This window comes from Ahaetulla prasina, chromosome 1 (genome assembly GCF_028640845.1).
Source record: "Ahaetulla prasina isolate Xishuangbanna chromosome 1, ASM2864084v1, whole genome shotgun sequence".
NCBI classification, from domain to species: Eukaryota; Metazoa; Chordata; class Lepidosauria; order Squamata; family Colubridae; genus Ahaetulla; species Ahaetulla prasina.
The window spans coordinates 95,876,104-95,901,473 of NC_080539.1; the positions used below are offsets into that span (position 1 = coordinate 95,876,104).

Sequence of the window (25,370 nt, forward strand, 5' to 3'; positions counted from 1 at the left end):
TCAATTTGGCTAAGAAACTAAAAACTTTAATAAAAAAACCCCATTAAAATATTAAGCCAGCCCTGCGCAATGAAACAAAAATGTCTTTAGCTCGCGTCAGAAGGTCCGGAGGTCAGGGAGTTGACGTATCCCTGGAGGCAGCTCGTTCCAGAGCGCAGGAGCCCCCACAGAGAAGGCCCTCCCCCTGGGGGTCACCAGTCGATATTGTCTGACCGATGGCACCCTGAGGAGACCCTCCCTATGGGAGTGCACAGGTCGATGGGAGGCAATTGGTAGCAGCAGGCGGTCCCATAAATAACCCGGTCCTATGCCATGGAGCGCTTTAAAGGTGGTAACTAGCACCTTGAATTGCACCCGGAAGACCACCAGAAGCCAGTGCAGCTTGCACAGGAGAGGTGTTACATGGGAGCCTCGAGTTGCTCCCTCTATTACCTGCGCAGCCGCATTCTGGACCAGTTGGAGCCTTCGGGTGCTCTTCAAGGGGAGCCCCATGTAGAAAGCGTTGCAGTAGTCCAGGCGGGAAGTGACAAGGGCGTGAGTGACCGTGCATAGGGAATCCCGGTCTAAGAAGGGACGCAACTGGCATATCAGGCGGACCTGATAAAAAGCCCCCCTGGCGACGGCCGTCATATGCTCTTCTAAAGACAGCCAAGGAGGATGCCAAGATTGCGAACCCTCTCCATGGGGGCCAATGACTCGCCCCCCTACAGTCAGCGATGGAGTCAGCTGGCTGTACCGGGATGCCGGCATCCACAGCCACTCAGTCTTGGAAGGGTTGAGTCGAAGCCTGTTCTTCCCCATCCAGATCTGCACGGCCTCCAGACACCGGGACATCACTTCAACAGCTTCGTTGGGGTGGTTAGAAGTGGAAATGTACAACTGTGTATCATCAGCATACAGGTGACATTGCACCCCAAAACCACGGATGATCTCGCCTAGCAGCTTCATGTAATGTTGAACAGGAAAGGCAAGAGAACCGACCCCTGCGGCACCCCACACATGAGGCGCCTTGCGGCCGATCTCTGCCCCCCTGCCAACACCGTCTGCGACTGGTCAGAAAGGTAGGAGGAGAACCACCGAAAGACGGTGCCCCCCACTCCTAACCCCTCCAACCGTCGCAGCAAGATACCATGGTCGATGGTATCTGTCGTGTCCCACTCCTCCGCTGACAGCCAGGTCAGAGAAATCCGAATCAGGCTTGCCTCTGCAGCTCTGCCCAAAGTCCTAGCAAAGTCCTCAGAGCAGGCAGGAGACCAGAAAGTGACTTCAGCAAGATAAGTTCGACTTTGCCTGACTCAGAGACTGCCAGAAAGCAGATCCTTTATATAGGCCATGGGGTGTGGCTCCATGACTCAGCACTCATTAAGGCCTGCCCCTTCCTTCCTTCTGTTGCCTCCGCCTATCCAGTCTTCTGATGCGAGGGTCACTCCAATCAGCAGCTGTTGGAAATAAACTTTCCTCAGGCTCACATGCTGTGGAGGAGGGGGAGGAATCTAGCTGCTCCGTTTGCCTGGGCATGGAGCCAGGGCTGGGGCCGGGGGGTGCTCCCTCCTCTGCAGCCTGCTTGGGCATGGAGCCAGGACTGGGGCCGGGAGGCATACATTCCTCCGTGTTCGGAAGCAGATAAGCAGACCCCAGCTGCGGTGAGAGCGGGCAAGACACAACAGTATCAAAAGCCACTGAGAGATCTAATAGGACCAGGGCAGAGGAATAACCTCTGTCTTGGGCCCTCCAGAGATCATCTACCAACGCGACCAATGCCGTCTCCATGCTGTACCCAGGCCGGAAGCCAGACTGGGACGTGTCAAGATAGACAGATTCATCCAGGTACTGGGGGAGCTGTTGCGCCACCACATTCTCAACAACCTTCGCCACAAAACGAAGGTTGGAGATGGGACGATAATTCTCTAAAGTAGCTGGATCCAGGGAGGGCTTCTTGAGGAGGGCCTCACCACCGCCTCTTTCAAGGCGGTAGGGAAGACACACTCCATCAAAGACGCATTGACAATTCCCTGAAGCCATCCTCGTGTAACCTCCCGGGTGGCCTGTATCAGCCAGGTCGCGTTAAGCCTCCCCAGTATCCTGTCCATGTCCTCGGGAGTCACAGTGTCGAACTCTTCCCAGATAACGTCCTCAAGACCTACGTCCGTCATCCCACCCAAATCTACCCAATCCGAGTCCAGACCGTCCCGGATCTGAGCAATTTTATCGTGCAGATATTGTTCAAAATCCTCAGCACGCCCTTGTATTAAGTCTATAACCCACATCTTCTGACAGGATTAAGATTATTTTCTTACACACTTGAGAAATAAAGGAAGGCTGCTAAAGAAAGGGAAAAAAAATAGAGAACAGCATTTTCATAAAATACTGGTTTGTTTTTTCCACTGCAGTCATCTATTACTGTTTTGCAAGTATTCCAGTTTCTGTACACGTGCATATTTATACACACATTCTAACAAATTTAAACACTAATTTATAGTGTTTCTTATTTTGAGATTAGCAGTGATATATGAATCTGTTTCCAGTTTATAGTTAGCTATAGATTAAGTTTCTATGATTTATTTTAGCAATCATAATTAAAAACATGGCTTATGGGTTCTCTGTATGTGGATTGCAAATACTCGATTAATAATTCAGTCTACCTTTGTAGTTTGCTCTCAGTGATTCATCAGTGTTTGATCTCAGTCATTTAAAATTGAAAATTATGAGATAATTTCCACTATAGTTGGCACCCAAAACACTCTCAGTAAGTCCTCTATCTGGATGAGAGCAAATGTACCACTCAGTTCAGCTAGCAACAAATATAGGTTGATGTTTATTCATTAAGCATCAGCAAACATGATACGAATAATGGTGCAAGAACCAGGGAGAAAGAGAAAGAAGGAAATAAACACGCAAGATATTAGAAGGGTGGAGAACTTATATACCATCTGTACCATCTTTTTTTTTTCTCTCTCTCTCTATATATATATATCCAGCTTTACAGGGCCATTGAAATAATGCTATAGGTAATTAGCATGGACAGTCTCAAAGGGAATAGCTTTAGTTATTCCATGTTTAAGCCTTTTTTAACATAGCAGTAGCAGAAATAGAGATGGAAACTAGGCCAGCAGGTGATCCCTCCTTTATTCTACATCATTAAAGAAACAGTTTGGCGGACTGGGATGCTGTAGCCAAGAAATGTCATATTACATATGGAAGAATAGGGCCAAAACATTTATTCAATTCTTTCATAAAGTAGGCTAAAGCTAAATACTGTTCAAAACAATCATAAGAATTATGTAAGCCTTACAAATCTCATCTTCTCTGGTGTCTTTTTAAAATTTTAGAAACTTCTCAAGTTTCTAAAATAAAACTTGGCAACTCCAAATCTCAACCAGCAAATGATCAGTCTTACATATTGGAAAAAAGAACCTAAACACTAAGTACATGCTTGATGGACATTACCTTACAGATGACCCCCACCCTGTTAAAGACCTTGGAGTTTTCATATCAAATGATCTAAGTGCCAAAGCCCACTGCAACTACATAGCAAAAAAGGCTCTAAGACAGCGGTTCTCAACCTGTGGGTCAGGACCCCGTTGGGGGTCGAATGACGATTTGCCAGGGGTCGCCTAAGACCATCGGAAATATGGGAAGTATACTTGCAAGTCGAAGAATCGCTCTCCAGTGGTTGACTCACAAGCCAGCTGCAGGCTCTTCAAATCGCTAGCCGAATTCGGCTTCAGGCGCGATGAATTAAAAAAAAGAGAAATCTTTGCTCTGATGTCTCCCTCTCAAGCCAGCTGCAATCACTCCCAATCGCTTGCCTAATCTGGCTTCAGGCGCGATAAATTTAATAGGGGAGGAGTCTCCGCTTTAATGCCTCTGTCCTCAAGGCAATCGCAAGCACTTCAGATCGCTAGCCAATACGGCTTTAGGCGCGATAAATTCAAAACAAAAATAATTTTACGGTTGGGGTCACCACATCATGGGGAATTGTATTAAAGGGGTTGCAGCACTATAAAGGTTGAGAACCACTGCTCTAAGAGTTGCAAACCTAATCTTGCGTAGCTTCTTTTCCAAAAACACTACACTACTAACCAGAGCATATAAAACATTTGCTAGGCCAATTCTTGAATACAGCTCGCCTGTCTGGAACCCATACCACATTTCTGACATCAACACAATTGAACATGTCCAGAAATATTTTACAAGAAGAGTTCTCCACTCCTCCGAAAACAACAAAATACCTTATCCCACCAGACTTGAAATCCTAGGTTTAGAAAACTTAGAACTCCGTCACCTTCGACAAGACCTAAGTTTAACTCATAGAATCATCTATTGTAATGTCCTTCCTGTTAAAGACTAATTCAGCTTCAATTGCAATAATACAAGAACAACCAATAGATTTAAACTCAATGTTAACTGCTTCGATCTAGATTGCAGAAAATATGACTTCTGTAACAGAATCATCAGTGCTTGGAACACATTACCTGACTTTGTGGTCTCTTCTCATAATCCCAAAAACTATTGACCTCACCCTATTCCTAAAAGAACTATAAGGGGCGTGCATAAGAGCACAAACGTGCCTACCGTTCCTGTCCTATTGTTTTTTTCTTATATATATATGCTTATACTTCCTTATACTTCCTCATATATATATATATATATATATATATATATATATATATATATATATATATATATATATATATGTTTGTATATAGGTCTTTGGTTGTTTTTTCTTATATATATATGCTTATACTTCCTTATACTTCCTTATACTTCCTTATACTTCCTCATATATATATATGCTTATACTTCCTCATATATATATATGCTTATACTTCCTCATATATATATATATATATATACACACTATATAATCTTTTTGTGTGATGCTTATGTATATTGTTATGACAAATAAATAAATAAATAAGTTTGTTTTCTTCTATAGAAATGGACTTTAATTTTATATTTTTTGCAAATCATCCATGAACCAATGTTAATCTGTCAAAAGTGATACAATGTTTCAATCAAACCATCCAGTCAATTTAATTCTCGAATTTACTAAAGCATTTTGATGATTTGATTTGGTGAATCAGTGTGATGTAGGGATTTGATTACATCACTTTGAACTGAAATGAACTGACTGACTCTCCATGTTGAATCTTCATACGATTCCAAAAATATTGGCAGGGAGAGCTTTGGGTAGTTTTCTGTTAAAATGCTTTTCAAATTAAATCATATAGTTTAAACTGTAGGAAGTGATTTATTTTTGAGATTACGATCAGTTTTTAACTGTTATTGTTAGAAACAAAGAGGAAATTCTGAAATTACATTCTCTTTCTTTTTTAATTTCAGTTTCAGAGAATCATAGCAGTACCGAAGACAATAATTTGTCAGTGATTGTCTGTCTGTCTGTCTGTCTATCTACCTACCTACCTATGTACCTACCTACCTACCTATCTATCACCCCTAAAAGGCATACTTTTTTCTCCCTATCAGGATTTCCTTTTGTAAGAAAGTGTATACTTAACTCTAGAACAGGGGTGTCAAACTCAAGGTGCTTAGATCTGGCCCACGGGGTCGCCCTGGAAACAGCAAAGGACCGGCCTGCAGTGCCTCTGCCAGTGAAAATGGAGCTCCATTTTTGCTGGCAGAGGGTAGCAAAACAAACTCAAAACAAAACAAAACAAAACAAAAGGAGAAATGTTTCCCCTTTTGCATTTGAGCATGCAAGAAGGGAAAGGAAAGGAGAAAGGGAAAGAGAAAAGGAAAAATGGGAAGAGACAAGGAAGGAAAAATAAGGAAAGAAGGGAAGGAAGAAGAAAGGAGAATGAAGAGGGAAGGAAAAAGAAGAAAAGGAAGGAAGGAGATTATAATGAAAGTGAGGGAGGGTCTGAGGGAAGGCCTCCCTTAGCACTTGGCCACCACAAGTGCCCCCAACTTGAGTGACGTCGAGCTGGCCATGCCCACCCCAGCCTCGAGATCAAACACAACCCTGATGCGGTCCTCAATATAATCGAGTTTGACACCCGTGCTCTAGAAGAAGTAATTTAATTACATGTGACTTTTTCCATGGTAATACTCTGATGAATAAATATGCCTAATATTATTTTATGATTCTTACTGGGGATAGAAATCATTTTAGGATCTGGGTATGATAATCCTCCATCCTGTTTGTCATGCCCCCACCTCCTAACTGGAAGGCCATTTGTACAATCAGCAGGGTTTTGTTTTTTTTAAGCCTACTATATGCATCATGGTTCAGTCCAGATTGCTTCAACATGTAGATTAAAAAACTTTAATCTCTTCCATCTATTTTACTGGAATCCTAATTTGTACTATATTCATCCCTCTCCACTGTTTGCTTGTGGAATAAAGCTTCCATTGGGGTAAAAGCATACTTACCTACTAGAAAGACATCTATTTGAGCATTAAACTTGTTGAACTAAATATATGTTTCCATGGTGGCTTACTCAGTATATCTTGACTGATTTGCTTTTTATCTCACGTTATATTTTATAGAACTACTCAAATGGCTAGTCATTGACAAGTGTACTGTGCTTAAATCTATTTCTAAGGCGCCATTTCTTTTACTTCCTCTTTCCATCTACTTTTAGACACAGAGGGTCAGATACTTTAAATTTGGTGAAATGGCACTGTAGTATCCAAGAAAGTATTCTATTATGAAAGATTAAATCCATCATATTCTGTATGGCAAATAAATCAGTGCTGATAAGAAATTATACATGGAGTGCTAACAAAACTCTGAAGTACTGAAAGCTATACAATAGAAGCATAAAATATCTGTGCTCTGCCTACCATGGTATTATGTCCAAGAAGACATGTTTGGGCATGTTTGTTTATGAAACACTGTTTGCTTTTCTAACACTGACAATAAGAAAGAGTACTTTCCCACATTAGCTAAATACTGAAAGAACAGCTTGTCTTCAAATAACTAATGTATTCAGAAAATCTTTTAACACTGAGAAGTGAAAAGGTATACAGTAGTTGTTAGGAAAATCAGGATCCTAACTGTCTCACAAATGGTATTCTGGACAGCACTATGAAGTTCAATTTTGTTGGGAAAATACTGGGTAGGTTATGACTTTGTAAAATTAAACACACAAATGAACATGACTGACAGTGAATAGATGCAGCTATAACTACACAGCAAATCTGGCTAGTATTGCAGGCAGCGGCAGCATCTTTACAAGGGATACATCCTACCTTAGCTAATTTAAATAATAATTCTCAGTTCTCTCTGTTCCAGAAGTCAAGTCTGCTAATTGCTTCTGCTGTTCCCTACATATATCTGCAGATGTTTCAACTCATCCATTCATCATGTGAATTTTTCACATTCACAGCCATTACAGTTTTTATCAGAATTCTTACCACTATGGGAATAATCAAGTTGACCAAACATATACTAGGCTGGCCAAAATCAAATAATGGAGGCAAGCCTCTTATTGCTTTTATTCATGCTGAGAGCATCTTTTATGACTTTTTTTCTCCGTGAAGAATTTAGTAACTGAGCATGCGACTGGGTTTGGTGCTATCAGTGAATGATAAAATATTTATAAATGCTATGCATGTCTTTCAAAAGTTTGATTGACATGTCTGTTGTGACCTTTACTTGTTAAAAAAAATGCAGCCATTGTAATCCACACTTTTATTACATATAATATAGACAGGGAAATGTGCTTTTTAAGCTGGTGTCACCTTTGAAGATAGCTCAGAAATCAGAAAATTTGTAACTTTAACATAGCTTTGTATTAATTTCTGGTTTCATTTCAACGTTCAAAATGCCCTTCTTGTCTCTTAAAAATTAAGTCCAGTTTCCCATTTCCCATATTTGGTGTCGTCCAGATATGTTTGACTTTAACCTTCAAAAATTCCAGCACAGTTATAAATTGAACAATGGTAGCTGGGAATTGACAGGAATGGAAAGCCTAGACTTCTGGAGGATACTATATTGGCAAATGTGAATGTCATCTGATATTGAAAACTGATGCTGTTATTGAGAAACCTGACTGATTTAGATGGCCCAATGGTCTAGTTTAAGATGAAGTACCCTCCTGTGTTTCTATAAAAAGGATAATGTTTATCTGTTATTGGGCAGATTATATTAAGCTGCGATGTGGTATGATTCACTTTGGCTGATGTGTTATATATATTATGTGGCTTATTTAACAAGCCATACTTGCAGTCTGCTTAAGCTTAATACTTAAAATTTGAGGCTGATGTCAGTAATGTTATAGATGCTTTCAAACCATACAATATAATATAGCTTTCTGCATTCATAGATGATGACAGGAAATATTACAAAATAATATGAAGATACAGTATTTGGTTTCATTCTATCCTCTTTTTCATAGTTGTGCTATGTATAGCTTGCTATCTTAACATTCTGAATGGAGAGAGTATTTTCTTAATAGTTTAGATGATTTTTTTTAAAAAAAATTGCATATAAGTATGAAGAAAGGATGAGGGGAACAGAACTATACCCATCAGAGTCACTTCAGTGAACTGGTCAGCACAGAAATGTAATATATAAATAAAAAAGTAAATAAAATACAATAACTATTGTGTTTATTTTAACTATTTTGAATATACTACAGCTACAAATCCCCAAAACTTTAACCTTAGACTGTCTGCTGTAGACCTCACCCCATTCCTAAGAGGTCTGTAAGGGGCATGCATAAACGCACCAGCGTGCCTACCATCCCTGTCCTAATTTTTTCTTTTATTCGTATGCTTTTCATGTATTTATAATTATATTTACACTTGTATCTGTCATAAAATACATGCTTGAAGAAAATAAATAAATAAAATAAAAATGAACTAAACTAATAATTTTCTTTAAAAATTATTCAATCACTACTGTTCCAGGATTTGTACCACGAATGACTACCATGTCCAAGAAAAACAAACTACCCATATCAATAAAAAAGCTTCAATCAAAAAAAAAATCCCTCTGGAAAAGAAACAAAAAAGGCTATGTTACAAACTTCAGAAACCGTTACAGAAACATATGCAACCAAATAAAAACTGAATGCACAAATTACCACACCAAGCAAGAAGAAAACCTTCTACGCACAAATTCCAATCGTGCCTTTTATAATTTTGTCAACAGTAAACTTAAAGATTCAAGATCCATCCCACCACTAAAAGATTCTAACAACAAAGAATGCAATGACGAAACAGTCAAAGCAAACCTCTTCAACATTTTCTTTGGCTCAGTTTTTGTTAACTCCGATAACACATATCCAACATTCCACAAACGAACCAGCAATGACTATGATGATTTAACTCATATAGATTTCACAGAAGACAACGTTGGTAAAGCTCTTCACAACTTAAAACCATCGCTTTCTATTGGACCTGATGGTCTATGTGCATATTTCTTAAAAAAACTTTCCATTAATATAGCTGAACCCCTAAGTATTATCTTTATTTTAACTATTTTGAATATACTACAGCTACAAATCCCCAAAACTTTAACCTTAGACTGTCTGCTGTAGACCTCACCCCATTCCTAAGAGGTCTGTAAGGGGCATGCATAAACGCACCAGCGTGCCTACCATCCCTGTCCTAATTTTTTCTTTTATTCGTATGCTTTTCATGTATTTATAATTATATTTACACTTGTATCTGTCATAAAATACATGCTTGAAGAAAATAAATAAATAAAATAAAAATGAACTAAACTAATAATTTTCTTTAAAAATTATTCAATCACTACTGTTCCAAGATTTGTACCACGAATGACTACCATGTCCAAGAAAAACAAACTACCCATATCAATAAAAAAGCTTCAATCAAAAAAAAAATCCCTCTGGAAAAGAAACAAAAAGGCTATGTTACAAACTTCAGAAACCGTTACAGAAACATATGCAACCAAATAAAACTGAATGCACAAATTACCACACCAAGCAAGAAGAAAACCTTCTACGCACAAATTCCAATCGTGCCTTTTATAATTTTGTCAACAGTAAACTTAAAGATTCAAGATCCATCCCACCACTAAAAGATTCTAACAACAAAGAATGCAATGACGAAACAGTCAAAGCAAACCTCTTCAACATTTTCTTTGGCTCAGTTTTTGTTAACTCCGATAACACATATCCAACATTCCACAAACGAACCAGCAATGACTATGATGATTTAACTCATATAGATTTCACAGAAGACAACGTTGGTAAAGCTCTTCACAACTTAAAACCATCGCTTTCTATTGGACCTGATGGTCTATGTGCATATTTCTTAAAAAAACTTTCCATTAATATAGCTGAACCCCTAAGTATTATCTTTGATAAAGCTTTCACTACCAGTTCTCTTCCCAAAACTTTGGTCACTAGCCACAGTCATCCCCATCTTCAAAAAGGAGACCCCAGCTTAGTCGAAAACTACAGACCGATCTCCCTTTGCTCGTCACCTGCAAAGTCATGGAATCTATCATCAATCAATCCATTACCTCACACTTAGAAACTAACAACCTACTCTCCAACAAACAATTTGGTTTCAGGAAAAAGTTATCATGTAACTTACAACTTCTCCACTGCAAAAACATATGGACTTCAAATCTAGATCAAGGCAAATCAATAGATGCAATCTACATAGACTTCTGCAAAGCTTTTGACTCAGTAGTACACGATAAACTTCTCCTTAAACTAACATCCTATGGCATCTCAGGACCCCTCCACAAATGGATATCTGCTTTTCTGTCTAACAGACAACAAGTGGTCAAAATTGGCAATGCTTTATCAAATCCTGTTCCTGTCAAGAGTGGCGTTCCTCAAGGCAGCGTCCTTGGACCAACACTCTTTATTCTATACATTAATGATCTTTGTGACCATATCTCAAGTAATTGTGTTCTCTTTGCTGACGATGTCAAACTATTTAACACCACAGACAACACTTCTATCATTCAAAACGACCTTGACCATCTAACCGCTTGGTCTAAAATTGGCAGCTCCAAATTTCAACCAGCAAATGCTCAGTCTTACATATAGGAAAAAGAACTCTAAAACTAAGTACATACTAGATGGACATTACCTTACAGACGACCCCATCCCGTTAAAGACCTTGGAGTTTTCATGTCAAATGATCTAAGTGCCAAAGCCCACTGCAACTACATAGCAAAAAAGCTCTAAGAGTTGTAAACCTAATTTTGCGTAGCTTCTTTTCCAAAACACCACACTACTAACCAGAGCATATAAAACATTTGCTAGACCAATTCTAGAATACAGCTCACCTGTTTGGAACCCTCACCACATCTCTGACATCAATACAATTGAACGTGTCCAGAAATATTTTACAAGAAGAGTTCTCCATTCCTCTGAAAACAACAAAATACCTTATCCCACCAGACTTGAAATCCTAGGCTTAGAAAACTTGGAACTCCGTCGCCTTCGACAAGACCTAAGTTTAACTCACAGAATCATCTATTGTAATGTCCTTCCTGTCAAAGACTACTTCAGCTTTAATTGCAATAATACAAGGGCAACCAATAGATTTAAACTTAATGTAAACCGCTTTAATCTAGATTGCAGAAAATATGACTTCTGCAACAGAATCATCAGTGCTTGGAATACTTTACCTGACTCTGTGGTCTCTTCCCATAATCCTAATAGCTTTAACCAAAAACTTTCTACTATTGACCTCACCCCATTCCTAAGAGGACCATAAGGGGCGTGCATAAGCGCACAAACGTGCCTACCGTTCCTGTCCTATTGTTTTTCCTTTCTTCTTCCTATATATGTTTATATGTGTATATACTATATAATCTTTTTGTATGATGTTGTGACAAAATAAATAAATAAATAAAAAATAAATTTTCAAAATTATACAATAGGACCTTCACTTTGGTTTTTCTTAGAATGCAGTTTCTTGGAAGTGTTCATTTATGTTACATGATATGATTAATGTTTTGATTGTCAAAGCCATTTAGCCCTCTGTAGTTTGAGGGGTAAGTAAAAGAAGTATAAGGAAGCTAAAGTAGACATGCATGTTTGCCATTATTAAAATGTACCATGTGCTGCAAATCTTTTTATCTCTTGCTGGTCTGTGAAAGTGGGCAATAACTATATCCTGACTATGAGTTGTGGCTTGATTGGCTTTGTTTCCAACACAGGAAGTGGTATAAAATCATTCTGCCTTCTGTGAATCATCGTTGCTACTTAGAAACAGACTGTTTATCAAGTCATATAAGTTATATAAAATATATTAGCATTGTGTCAGAGCTGTGGTGAAGAATGGCTTTTTATGCATTTATACATAACTTCGTTAGCCTAGAACTCCAGGTTATTGAAGTCAGCATGATTTTTAATGCTGTATAATTTCTGTACCCTAGTAAAGATAGATCTTGACTTATGACCACAATTGAGCCCAAAATGTATGTTGCTAAGCGAGACAGTTAAGTCAATAATGCTCCATTTTATGACCTTTCTTGCCATTGGTAAGGGAATTATTGCAGTTCTTCATTAAGTTTGCTTTTTAGAAGATTGCAAAAGGTAATCACATGACCCAGGACTCTACAACCGTCATAAATATGAGTCATTTACCAAGCTTCTGAATTTTGAACATATGACCATGGGGATGCTGCAATGGTTGTTTGAAAAACAATTATAAATCACTTTTTAAGTGCTGCTGTAACTTCAAATGGTCACTAAATTAATTTTGTAAGTCAAGAAAATTATGTATCAGAAAATAAAGTGAAGGGTGGAACCTTGGAAAAAATAACCTATTTACATTTTCACCTAACATCCTTCAGAATATTCCATGTTATTGTTCAAACTCCCATGTTCAAATTAATTTGTAATTGGTAATAATAACCTCAAAATAATCAGAGACTATTGTTTAGACCGCATAATGGACACTTGTGAATCTTATCAAAATAGCATTTTAAAACAGAAAGTAAGCATTGATTCAGTTCCATTAAAAATTAATAATTTTGATACATTCTTGAGTTGTAAATAGAGCAAATACAATAGAACAGATAAAATACTTTTTACTAAAAGTTGATAATGGGCTAGATGCATTCCTACTCAAGAAATGTTTTGAACTGACTCAGACACTTAATTATTTAAATAAACATTGCAATTATGTGTATGTATGCTTATTTGTGCGGGATCCTTAGTGTTCTCTGAGCTTGCTTTTCTTGCAGATGTTTCATTACCATCAGTGATGATGTTATTTAGTTTGGTAATGAAACATCTGTAAGCTAAACCACCCAAGGACTTCACAGTTCAACCCTTAGTTAAAAATACTCTCTTCTATTGATACTTACTTGTGCATACAGAAAATCTAGATAGAAGAGCATGTGTAGTAAAGCAAAAGTTCAAATTCAGGATGAAATGTGGAACATAATATATTTTTTTGGTATTGTGCCACTTCTTCCACAAACCTTCAACTTTTGATGTTGAAAATCACACAGTAAAATTCTTCCTTGGCAAAAGGAATGTTCTCCCTTGTTTATTTGATTCCATCAATGGGTAGTAGTCATTGATTTTACCAGTTCTCAATAATAGGAAGGTGGATTGTTCATTTTAAGTATTTTTATAACCCACTCATTTCTTGTTAAGAGTTAACAATGTTTACACATGCTAAACTATTACCAGAATGTAACCACAGTAAATATAGCATTGTGCAGTAGAAGCCTATTTGTATTGTTAGAAAAGAGGGGAAATTTAATTGTTTTCTAGAATTAATTTACTTTAGTAAGCTTAGCGTTTACACATTGGAATTCAAAATACACACACCCAAATTGTCGGTTGCAGTTTCTCAGTTTCTTTTATTATGCTGTGAATGTGAGTTTCATTTGCAGAAATGAAACATAGTAAGTTTCATTTGCAGAAAGCTGGAAGATATCCAGAGTAATCACTGAATAAAAGCAGCATGAATATCATATCATATTCATGTATATACTTAGTGCTGATTTAGGTTAACATACTAGTGCTTCACCACTCTACAATTTTATCTCGGAACAGTAAACTGTTCTTGGAACAACCACATTCTGTATAGCTCAATAAAAATGCCATCAATATTACTATATATAAGAGCCAGGTTGGCCTAGTGATAAAGGCATTGAGCTGAGAACTAAGAACTGTAAGTTTTAATCCTACCTTTGGCAAGAAGCCACCGTGAGCCATTATTCCCTCAGCCATAGGAATAAAGCAAGGACAAAATCTACAGGGATTCATCCAGGCAGTTGTCAGAAATCAACATGGACTTGGCAGAGTTTAATGTATTTAGCATATTTAAATTTGGCTGCCGTTTGAGCAAAGCACCCAGGCAATGAACAAAGATAAAACCAGGACCAAAGTCACAATCCTTTGCAGCATGGGTGTCAAACTCGCCATGTCACGTTACTGACATGTGACGTTTCATGACATTTTTTCCCATTCAGAGAGGTGGGGTGGGCGTGGCCTGTGCATGACTGCAGGCTGCCAGTTTTTTTAAATTTGAATTTATATGCCGCCCTTCTCCGAAGACTCAGGGTGGCTTACACTGTGTTAAGCAATAGTCTTCATCCATTTGTATATTATATATAAAGTCAACTTTTTATTGCCCCCAACAATCTGGGTCCTCATTTTACTTACCTTATAAAGGATGGAAGGCTGAGTCAACCTTGGGCCTGGTGGGACTTGAACCTGCAGTAATTGCAAGCAGCTGTGTTAATAACAGACTGTCTTAGTCTGCTGAGCCACCAGAGGCTACCAGAGTTTGACACTCTGCGACAGGAAAAAAAATACATTGAGGTTCCCATAACTGATACACACACTCCAGAAGTCCATTAAGTCCATTAATATCCTGGTTCATAATTTTTGCCTGGAGCAAGAGCCAGATCTTTGTGATCTTCTAAAAGGTAAACGGAGATGGGGCTGCTAGAGACAGGGAGGTTATTCCACACAATAGAGATGCTTCTGAGGACCCATCAAGTGTCTGTTTCATCAATGGGGCCTAGAGCATGCCCATTCTGCCGAATCTGTTGGGATGGGCAGGAACCATTGAAGAGAGGTGTTCCTGCAAGTCACTGGCCTCATGACACGTAGGACAACCAGCACCTGCTGGAAGCCTGCTGCGAGGTCCGTACAGCTCACATGGCTGCAGTGTTACATGGATATACCATGGAGTGCCTCATATTGAATGTGCTATTGCATTCTGGACCAGCTGAAGCTTAGCTTCAGTTTCATGCCTTTTAACCATTCTACTTGGATCTATTAAGCCAAGGTATTGGGCTACCATTGGGTTTTAAAAAATTAAGGACATTATTTTTCTTATGAAAATAATTGTGTAAGGTTTTCAGAACATGAGTTATTCGTTCAGTCATGATTTCCCAGAATAAGCCTTGATTCTGTGTGACATTATATACAGTACGTAAAGTATTTGTGATTATTTTAATATTAGATATTCCAATCCTCAAATAGAGGGTACTTGTTAAATTATTAGAAATATTATAATATATAAACATGATTTTTTGGTATTTGTTTTTCCATTTTGTTAGTGTCATTTACTAGATTCTCTTTCAATGGTTTGTTATTTTCCTCCCCAGCATTAAGGTCTGCTATGAGTTCAAGGCAAGAACTATATTTTTAAATTCTTACCTGCATATTTCAGGACCCATTATCAACTGAACAGGTTATGGATGCAATATTATTAGTCAGGAAAGAAAAACCTGTGAAACTTGCTCCCTTTGCTGAAAAGCCAAGAAGGAAAAACAATGATAGAGACACTTATTGTCATGGCAACACCCAGAAAGGAATTTCTCTGGTTTCCTTGGTAAAAATCTTCTGTCTGATTTAGAGTCTGTTTATAGGACAGTTTTCAAAGTACCAAAGTCAATAAAACAAATACAGTGTGTTCAGGAAATAAAGTAGTTTAGGTCTTTTTTGTTTTTCTTTGTGCTCTGAAATAGAAAGAGGCATGATAGTAGTCTCTGTGTTTTATACAGATGATTATTGACGTATGACTGGTTGCTTAGCAATCATTCAAAGTTACAACAGCACCCCCACCTCCAAAGCTACTTATGACCCATTTTGAAATTATCTTGGCCACACACATCACATGCTCACATTTTGGGCACTTGGTAAACCAGCTTGTCTTTTTGGCCATTTGTAGTGGCCTATGGTCACACAACTGCAATTTCTGGCAAAAAATGCCCATTAGGTAAAATGGATTCATTTAACAACCACTTCAAAAAAGATAATAACATTGGGTCATAACATGATGACCTACTTAATGATTGCGATGATTTACGACCATAATTCCGGGCTCAATTACTGTTCTAAGTCAGTACTACCTATAATAGAGGTTCTCCAGGTTTAATGGCATACAGTTTTACTCACGGACATTGCAGCTGGCTTTCATGAACCTCAGAAAACTAAGCAGAGCTAGACCTATTTAGTTAGATGGCAGACGATTAAGAAATACCACATTAACAAGATCCCAGAAATAAATATATCACTTCTGTGTTGGTACCATGAAAACTGTATGGAAGTATCCTTACAGTCATAAGGAGCTGACTGGAAGGAGATTTTAATGTATCTATTCAACATCTAAATTCTAATAAATTGGGATAAGGAACAAATGTGATTTTCTTTTTGTGCATGCTATTAGTTCAATTAGTTCACCTAATTGGTTACTTGATTTTTGAACTCTGAAAATGCATTGGGATATTGTACATTAAGGCAGTAACTCTAAATCACATGTGATGTTATGTGACTTTTCCCATTCTCGAGCTGGGGTGGCTGTAGCCTTTATGTAATGCACCCAGCCCACAGGCCACCAGTTTGATACCCTTGCATGAGTTATATATTTATCCGAAGTAGGATTCATAGGAAATCTTGGTAGGGTTTAGGGTTAATTATTGAAATTATAACCAAGTGATTTCAGTTTTGTTTTTCTTTGTGCTCTGAAATAGAAAGAGGCATGATAGTAGTCTCTGTGTTTTATACAGATGATTATTGACGTATGACTGGTTGATTAGCAATCATTCAAAGTTACAACAGCACCCCCACCTCCAAAGCTACTTATGACCCATTTTGAAATTATCTTGGCCACACACATCACATGCTCACATTTTGGGCACTTGGTAAACCAGCTTGTCTTTTTGGCCATTTGTAGTGGCCTATGGTCACACAACTGCAATTTCTGGCAAAAAATGCCCATTAGGTAAAATGGATTCATTTAACAACCACTTCAAAAAAGATAATAACATTGGGTCTTAACATGATGACCTACTTAATGATTGCGATGATTTACGACCATAATTCCGGGCTCAATTACTGTTATAAGTCAGTACTACCTATAATAGAGGTTCTCCAGGTTTAATGGCATACAGTTTTACTCACGGACATTGCAGCTGGCTTTCATAAACCTCAGAAAACTAAGCAGAGCTAGACCTATTTAGTTAGATGGCAGACGATTAAGAAATACCACATTAACAAGATCCCAGAAATAAATATATCACTTCTGTGTTGGTACCATGAAAACTGTATGGAAGTATCCTTACAGTCATAAGGAGCTGACTGGAAGGAGATTTTAATGTATCTATTCAACATCTAAATTCTAATAAATTGGGATAAGGAACAAATGTGATTTTCTTTTTGTGCATGCTATTAGTTCAATTAGTTCACCTAATTGGTTACTTGATTTTTGAACTCTGAAAATGCATTGGGATATTGTACATTAAGGCAGTAACTCTAAATCACATGTGATGTTTTGTGACTTTTTCCCATTCTCGGAGCTGGGGTGGCTATAGCCTTTATGTAATGCATCCAGCCCACAGGCCACCAGTTTGATACCCTTGCATCAGTTATATATTTATCCGAAGTAGGATTCATAGGAAATCTTGGTAGGGTTTAGGGTTAATTATTGAAATTATAACCAAGTGATTTCAGTTTTTGTTTTTCTTTTAACAGTTTGATAGAGATGTGGGAGCTTAAGATAGGAAAGACTGAGAACAATTGCAGAAGTGAATGGATAAAAATGGTCATGATTGATTTTTACCCTTTTAATTAGTCAAAAACCCAATTACATGCTCCCTGTACAAGTGCTATCTTTTTTATCTACTTATATACTTTGCTGAGAAAAGAATCGATGGATACTCTCCTCAAATGCACTTTATTGTGGTTGTGACCTTCAAGCAGTTAACTGAGGACGGATAGCATAACATTACCCAAATGTTGGAAAACTTCCAGGCATTATATCAAAATGACAGTAACATTAGACAAGCTCTTTCAGAAAGTAGATTTTATTTTGTCTCTCCTCAGAAGAAAATTTGGAAACAGTGTGTTTCTCAGGATTCTGAGGATAAGCTGGTAGATACCAATTTTTTTTAAGGAAAACCAGCTTGGCATCACCTTCTATGGATGTAAAAAGCTTTGTCTAACTTCAAAGCGAAGTTGAACCAACAGCCATCCCTAGGGAATGCAGCTATCAAATGGTATATAAAAAGCTGATTTCCACACACAAGGAAATGTTATTTAAGGAACGCAAAATAGGATTTCTTATGAATGAGAACAATATATCTTACATGGAGGAACTCAGCAAGTGCTTTTCTGATGAATGACAGCTAAATCTGAGCAGGATGTTAAGATCTCAAGCTTAAAAATTTTCAGCATCAAGTTGTTGGTTGCTGGAATAATATTCTTCTATTCATGACCTGTTACCTGATACTTTTTTATAAATAATAATAATACAACTATTTTACAGCTTATTTGGTTTTCGTTTAGTATGTGGTCTAAATCTCCTAGCTATAAAGCTATAGTTTATTCAGCATAAAAGCAAGGTAAAACAAATAACTCAGCCTGATCTAGGACCAACTAGAATGTTCTGCAGCTGTAATTAATTCAGTTGTGATTTGGCGTAAAGGCTTGCAGTAAATCTTTTAACATATTTTAACGTCACCTGTTGGAGAAAATGGCAGCCATAGGGCTGTGACAAGGCACAGAATATTGGGGCAGCCTCTTCTCATTGCAGCCTCTACAATAGTGTGTGCCACCATTGTAAATTCAAAAACAGGTCATATGTAGCTCTACGAAAGTCTATTATAAGTTAAATCTATTGTTAAGTGACTGATTACTAGTTGAGGGTTACCTGTAGTGCTACTAACATCAAAAAGTGTGGAGGACCACACGCCACCTTCCTCTGTTCTTACTCTTATGCATCATAAAGAGCTAAATTGACAGTCAGCTTGTGACATAAAGAAATGTATCTGAAAGTTTTTCATTTTTTCTTCCTTTTTAAGATGAACAAGAATCTGTGCAAAAGCGGACTTTCACAAAGTGGATCAACACACATCTAGCCAAGGTAAAACATTGTTCTGTTTTTTTGATGGAGTAAAAATGCTGAAGTAGTAAATCAGAAGGCTTGAAACAAGATCTACCACTTTTAAAAAGAGAGCATTGTCTCTAAAGGAAAAATGGATAAAATGGATAATATTGCTCTGCCCATTGAATTGATTTAGAACCAAAACTGTCCCATTTGTATAGCAAGAGAGGGAGCTATTATCATTACAGCATGTGTTTCCTGTATAATGCTGGACAGGAAACTAAAAAGGAAAAGGAAAGTTTATATGTACTTGTCTTTCAAAACTATTATTCTCTCTTTTTTAAAAAAAAGTATCTTAGAAAATTATAATTGTTTTCATAAATTATTAATTATATTGATTTTAAACAGCAAACAAAATGATACCAGATTTTTTCCAGCTGGTATTTTCAGAATATCACAATATTGTATTTTCTTCTAAGATAGTGTATAAAATTCTGTTTTTAGTTTTAGAAAAAACACCCCACAGTCCTGTTTAGAAATACCCCACACTCCTGCTTAGAAATTGGAAGTAGTCATCTCTTTGCTCAGAGATTGGAAACAAGCTCTGAATTTTCATTCACTTATTGAATACTTCTCTCATCTCTTAAGAACAAAATATCCTTACTGAAACCATACTCTCACTTTTTAGAGGGATGCCATTGGAAGTTTAGTGAATGAATCCTACAGATGAGGGAATTTTTCACTTAAAAATGGTTCTGGAAAATTTTCCAATCTTCTGGAGTAAATTTTGGAGAAATAGTCCTATAACAAGAGCTGTGATGACACAGTGGTTAGAATGCAGAACAGCAGGCAAACTCTGCCTACAGTCTGGAATTCAATTCTGATGGGGTTCAAGGTTGACTCAGCCTTCCATCCTTCCACGATCGGTAAAATGAGGACCCAGATTGCTGGGATCAATATGCTGACTCTGTAAACCTCTTAGAGAAGGCTGAAAAGCACTGTGAAGTGGTATATAAGTCTAAGTGATATTGCTATTGCTAAAAGTGACAGAGCTATGTGTGGAATGACAAGGGTAATTGCTGGCTGGTGTATAGATTGTATATGGATAGCACTGATTTCATCTTATCTTCAGAAAATTGTAACTTTCTGATTAATTTATCTCATGGAACCATGAAGAATTCTTGTCTGTCTTGTCCGTCCAATTATTTATTTATTTATCTCTCTCTCTCACACACACACACACAGTGCACCCAACACACTATGACCTTCAGCAGTGTACACAAATGTCAACAAAAATATACCCCACCCATTGAAAAGCAGCATAATACATAAAGCCAGCTAAAAAAAATAGAGTTGCAACCTATCTAAAATATATAACAACTCAATAGGAATCCATTTATACAGGCCTGTCCCTTATCTCTATGCAAGTCCATAAATTATCAACTTTTCCTAGTCCTAGTATTGGCAAAAAGTCTGTAAAGAGTTCCCAGGGCTTTATAGAAACTTGTCTTATTTTAACCTTGGTCAAATAACCCAATTTTATTTTCCTTCTTTTTACTTCTACAATCTTGATCTTTAATTCATTCTGATGCTATCATAGAATGTTTTCTCTCTTCAGTTTTTATTTTTCCCATCCCAAAGAGTCCTTTGAGGTTTCAGCCAATCTCTTTTGTAAATTCAATAAAAATGATTGTCCTGGTTGTTCTCTTGGTTTATCATTTGTATTTCCACTTAATCTTCAAACTTTAACCAACTTCTTTTGTATATCCAGTAGAAAGTCCCTATCCAGATCATTTTCTTGGCTTATAATTTCTTGGCTTTAACTGTCTTCTTTGTCTTACAATCCATGCTTCTCATTTTCTCATTTCTGCTACTTTTTCTATATCAGGCAAATTTTTTCACATTTGTCATTCCTTAATACACATTAATGTATTGTGGACATAATCTATCCATATAAACAGATAGCATTGCTGACATTGTAACTGCTAAACTCTGAACCCATTCTTTAAGTATCTCCGGGAACAGTGTTCATTCAAACCTATTCATTGATAGAGTGCATTCAAACCTGTGGGACACCATTGTCTTGTGGTCTCCTTTTGAGCAGCACATGTGGGTAATGTCCAGTCCTCTCCTTATCTGGATTGGTTCTTCAGTGGTTGCCATGGTTGCCATGGTTGATGCCACTCATTGCCAGTTCACCTCCCCCAGAATTCAGTCATGGAAAAATGCTGATTCTTAACTTCCTTTCTAAAGGCACAGACATATATCAGGAGCAGATCATTCCAAAATATGCTCATTCACATGTTTTGTTTTAGAAGAAATGCTGTCTCTGATCTTAGAGAATAGTTAAGTTAGAGCTGTTGGAGATTATCATTAGAACTCACTAACAGACTTGTTATACTTGGAATCCATAATGGAGGATAGCAATTTCATAATATAAAGCAAAATAGGAGGGGGTATGAGAGGTGTGAAGCCAAGGAAAAATCCATAACATAAAGATAAGACAGGAACTTGGAAGAGATAAACAAGTGGCATAAATCTTCTATGACAGTTATGCTTTATCATAAGGGAAGAGCCGATTAAATTGTTAATATCGTTCTTAAATAAAGCAGATATACAATAGACTGTTAAAGAGGACTGCATTTTGAGCTGTATTGTTGGGTGTCCTGGAGTTGATTGATGGAGACCTGAGAAGTCCATCCTCTGATTCTGCAGACAGTGAGAAATAGCTATTGGGACTTAAAATAAAAAAGTCTCATTAAGGATATATTGAATACTGGACCATCCATACCATTATATCTAGATATTGAAGAAACCGTAATAGCTTGAAGGGGCCGTAATAGCTCAGGCTGTTAAGAAGTCTGTTATTAGAACACAGCAGCCTGCAATTACTGCAGGTTCAAGCCCGGCCCAAGGTTGACTCAGCCTTCCATCCTTTATAAGGTAGGTAAAATGAGGACCCAGATTGTTGGGGGGGCAATAAGTTGACTTTGTAAAAAATATACAAATAGAATGAGACTATTGCCTTATACACTGTAAGCCGCCCTGAGTCTTCGGAGAAGGGCGGGATATAAATGTAAACAAAAAAAAAACAAAACAAGAATTAAAACAGATATAGATAGTCCTCAATTTATGACCATAATTGAGCCCAAAATTTATGTTGCTAAGTGAGGAATTTGTTAAGTGAGTTTTGCCCCATTCTACGATTTTTCTTGTCACATTTCTAAATGAATCATTGGTGTTATTAAATTAATAACATGGTTGTTAAGTGAATCTGGTTTCCCCATTGACTTTTCTTGTCAAAAGGTTGCAAAAGATGATTACATGACCAGGGGACACTGCAACCTTCATAAATATGAGTCTGTTGTCAAGCATCAAATATAAATCATGTGCCCATGGGACTATGTGTGAAAAATGGTCATGTCACACTTTTCAGGGCTGTTATAATTTTGAGTGGTCACTAAGAGAACTATTGTAAATCAAGGGTTAAATATATATCCTCCATGAATTTGTCTTGCTTCTTAAAACGAGATCTTTCTCCTTTTGAGAAACAGCAATCTACATTATTCAGAATTCTACAGTAATTTTAAGTATGATTGCATCGTAAATTGTTTTAAAGACATGACAACCCTGACAAATTTAGTATTGGTTTCTTTGCTAATGTTACATGGCCTATTTAGCTTTTTAAAAGAGCTGCAGAGTGGGTTGACATTTTCTCTAAATTGTTTACCTCACTTCCAAGACCAATTGTTTGGTCTCTCTTTGCTAGTGAAGTTTCCATTAGTATTTGTGTATCAATTTTTAATATGTTACATTTACTATATAAATATATTATATTTATGTATAAAAATGTAGCAGTTTTTATAGTTTTCCACTTTAAATTACATTTGGTATTTTCATGCACTTTCTTCTTGGAAGGTTTTGGCAGTTTTTGGGGTTTTTAAAAAATTCTTATTCTGAATAATTATGTGTCATCAATAAATGTGCTCATTTGATTCCTAATTACTCTTAAAACCATGTTATTTGATAGTATCACCACTGCCAAATTATCATGCTCCACATGTTTACATGTTAAACATTTCTGAATGCGCATAATTTAAACTAATAAACACCAGTGAGAGGTAGGGAATCAATTTAATAACCTTTTAAAAAGTTCCCTGTTCATTTTTTTTTTATGCTTGCTATTATGCATGGAAACAATCATTAATAATATTTTACATTTTCTTACACAATTTTAAACTATCATAGTGTCAAAGTGAAAACCACAAACCACATGTTTAAGATTTTTGGGATAATGTCAATAGTTCTTACATAATATCCTTGCATTTTATTATTTTTGAAAATAATTATGCTCATTAAAAAAAACAGATGTACAGGTAGCCCTCAGATGACAAGTGGGACTGGAATTTCCATCACTAAGCGATTGGGGTTATAAAGTGTGACATTGTGTGACTCTGACACTGAGTGACAGCAGTTCTGGCACCTCGTTAAGCAAATCCCGCACCATCATTAAGCACAACATCCCATGGTTGCCATTGTAACCTTCTACTGGCTTCCTCATCAACTTTGTTTAGAAGCAGGCAAAGTGGATCATGAATGCAGGATGCTGTGGTATCACAATTGCGAGTGCCTAGTTTGCGATCATGTGACCATGGGAATGTTGTGACGGCCAGAACCTCAAAGACAGCTTGTAACTACCACTTGCCCAGCACTGTCGTTAAGTTTGAATAGTCACTGAATGAGGATTCGTTAAGCGAGGATCACCTGAAATTGGATTGAATTTGAACAACATCTAAGTAACTAAGGATTCTTTTAAAAAGCCATGTTTCACCACACTGCAGTTTCAATCAATCAATCACAATAGAGCTGCAAGGGCCCTTGGAGGTTTTCTAGTCCAACCTCCTGCTCAAGCAGAAGACCCTATATCTTTTCAGACAAGTGACTGCCCAGTCTCTTCTTAAAAACTTCCAGGATAGAGCACCCACACTTTCTGAAGGCAAGTTGTTCCCACTGGTTAATTGTCCTCATTGTTAGGAAGTTCCTCCTTAATTCCAGGTTGCTTCTCTCCTTGATTAGTTTCTATCTATTGTTTCTGGTCCTGCCCTCTGGTGCTTTGGAAAATAAGTTGACCCCCTCCTCTTTGTGGCAGCCTCTCCAATTCTGGAATACTGCTATCATGTCCTCCCTAGTCCTTCTTTTCTCTAGACTAGCCAAACCCCAAATATTGCAACTGTTCTTCATGTTTTCAAGCCTATATTACAAAGTAATATATTAGAAAACAATCCATATAACTTCATTTTAGATAATATATCAATAGAAAAAATAAATTCATATTTATTCTAATGTTATGAATAAACGAAGGGACGCGGTGGCTCAGGGGCTAGGATGTTGAGCTTGTCGATCGAAAGGTCGGCAGTTCAGCGATTCAAATCCCAAGTGCTGGGTAACGGGGTGAGCTCCCGTTACTTGTCCCAGCTTCTGCCAACCTAGCAGTTTCGAAAGCACCTAAAAATGCAAGTAGAAAAAATAGGGACCACCTTTGATGGGAAGGTAACAGCGTTCCATGCGCCTTTGGTGTTGAGTCATGCCGGCCACATGACCACGGAGACGTGTTTGGACAGCACTGGCTCTTCGACTTTGAAACGGAGATGAGCACCGCCCCCTAGAGTCGGCAACAACTAGCACATATGTGCGAGGGAACCTTTACCTTTACTTTACCTATGAATAAACAATAAATTAACATGCTAGCTCAAGTCATCTGTTGTGTATTAACACTCTTGCATTAAAAAGAAATCCCATACACAATATCCTAGTAATATTATTACAGAAAGTAATAGCTTGTCTTATAAATTAAGTCAGACTGTGCTCTATTTCTGTTTCCCTGGTTCTTTTTTTCCATCCTGTTTATAGATAGCTTTATGTGTATGTTCTTAAGACCATTTATCTATAACATTTTCTATAATGTAGTATTTATTTCCAATATTATTTTAACATCACAATTACAGATCTGTGATAGTTCTACTTATTATAACTATGGATAACATTTAAATGAATATTAAGCATTTATTTTATAATAGTTATACTAGAATATTAATGGGTCTGAATAA

The 25,370-nt window shown here is 37.4% G+C and overlaps 1 protein-coding gene across 1 annotated transcript in view; it reads left to right on the forward strand.

Moving 5' to 3' along the window:
* SYNE1 (spectrin repeat containing nuclear envelope protein 1) overlaps positions 1-25,370 on the forward strand; it is a 363,177-nt gene that overhangs the window by 23,661 nt on the left and 314,146 nt on the right. Inside the window, exon 3 of the mRNA XM_058172424.1 lies at positions 19,241-19,302. Within this exon, the coding sequence (XP_058028407.1) occupies positions 19,241-19,302 (62 nt within the window). The remainder of the gene's footprint in view (positions 1-19,240; positions 19,303-25,370) is intronic.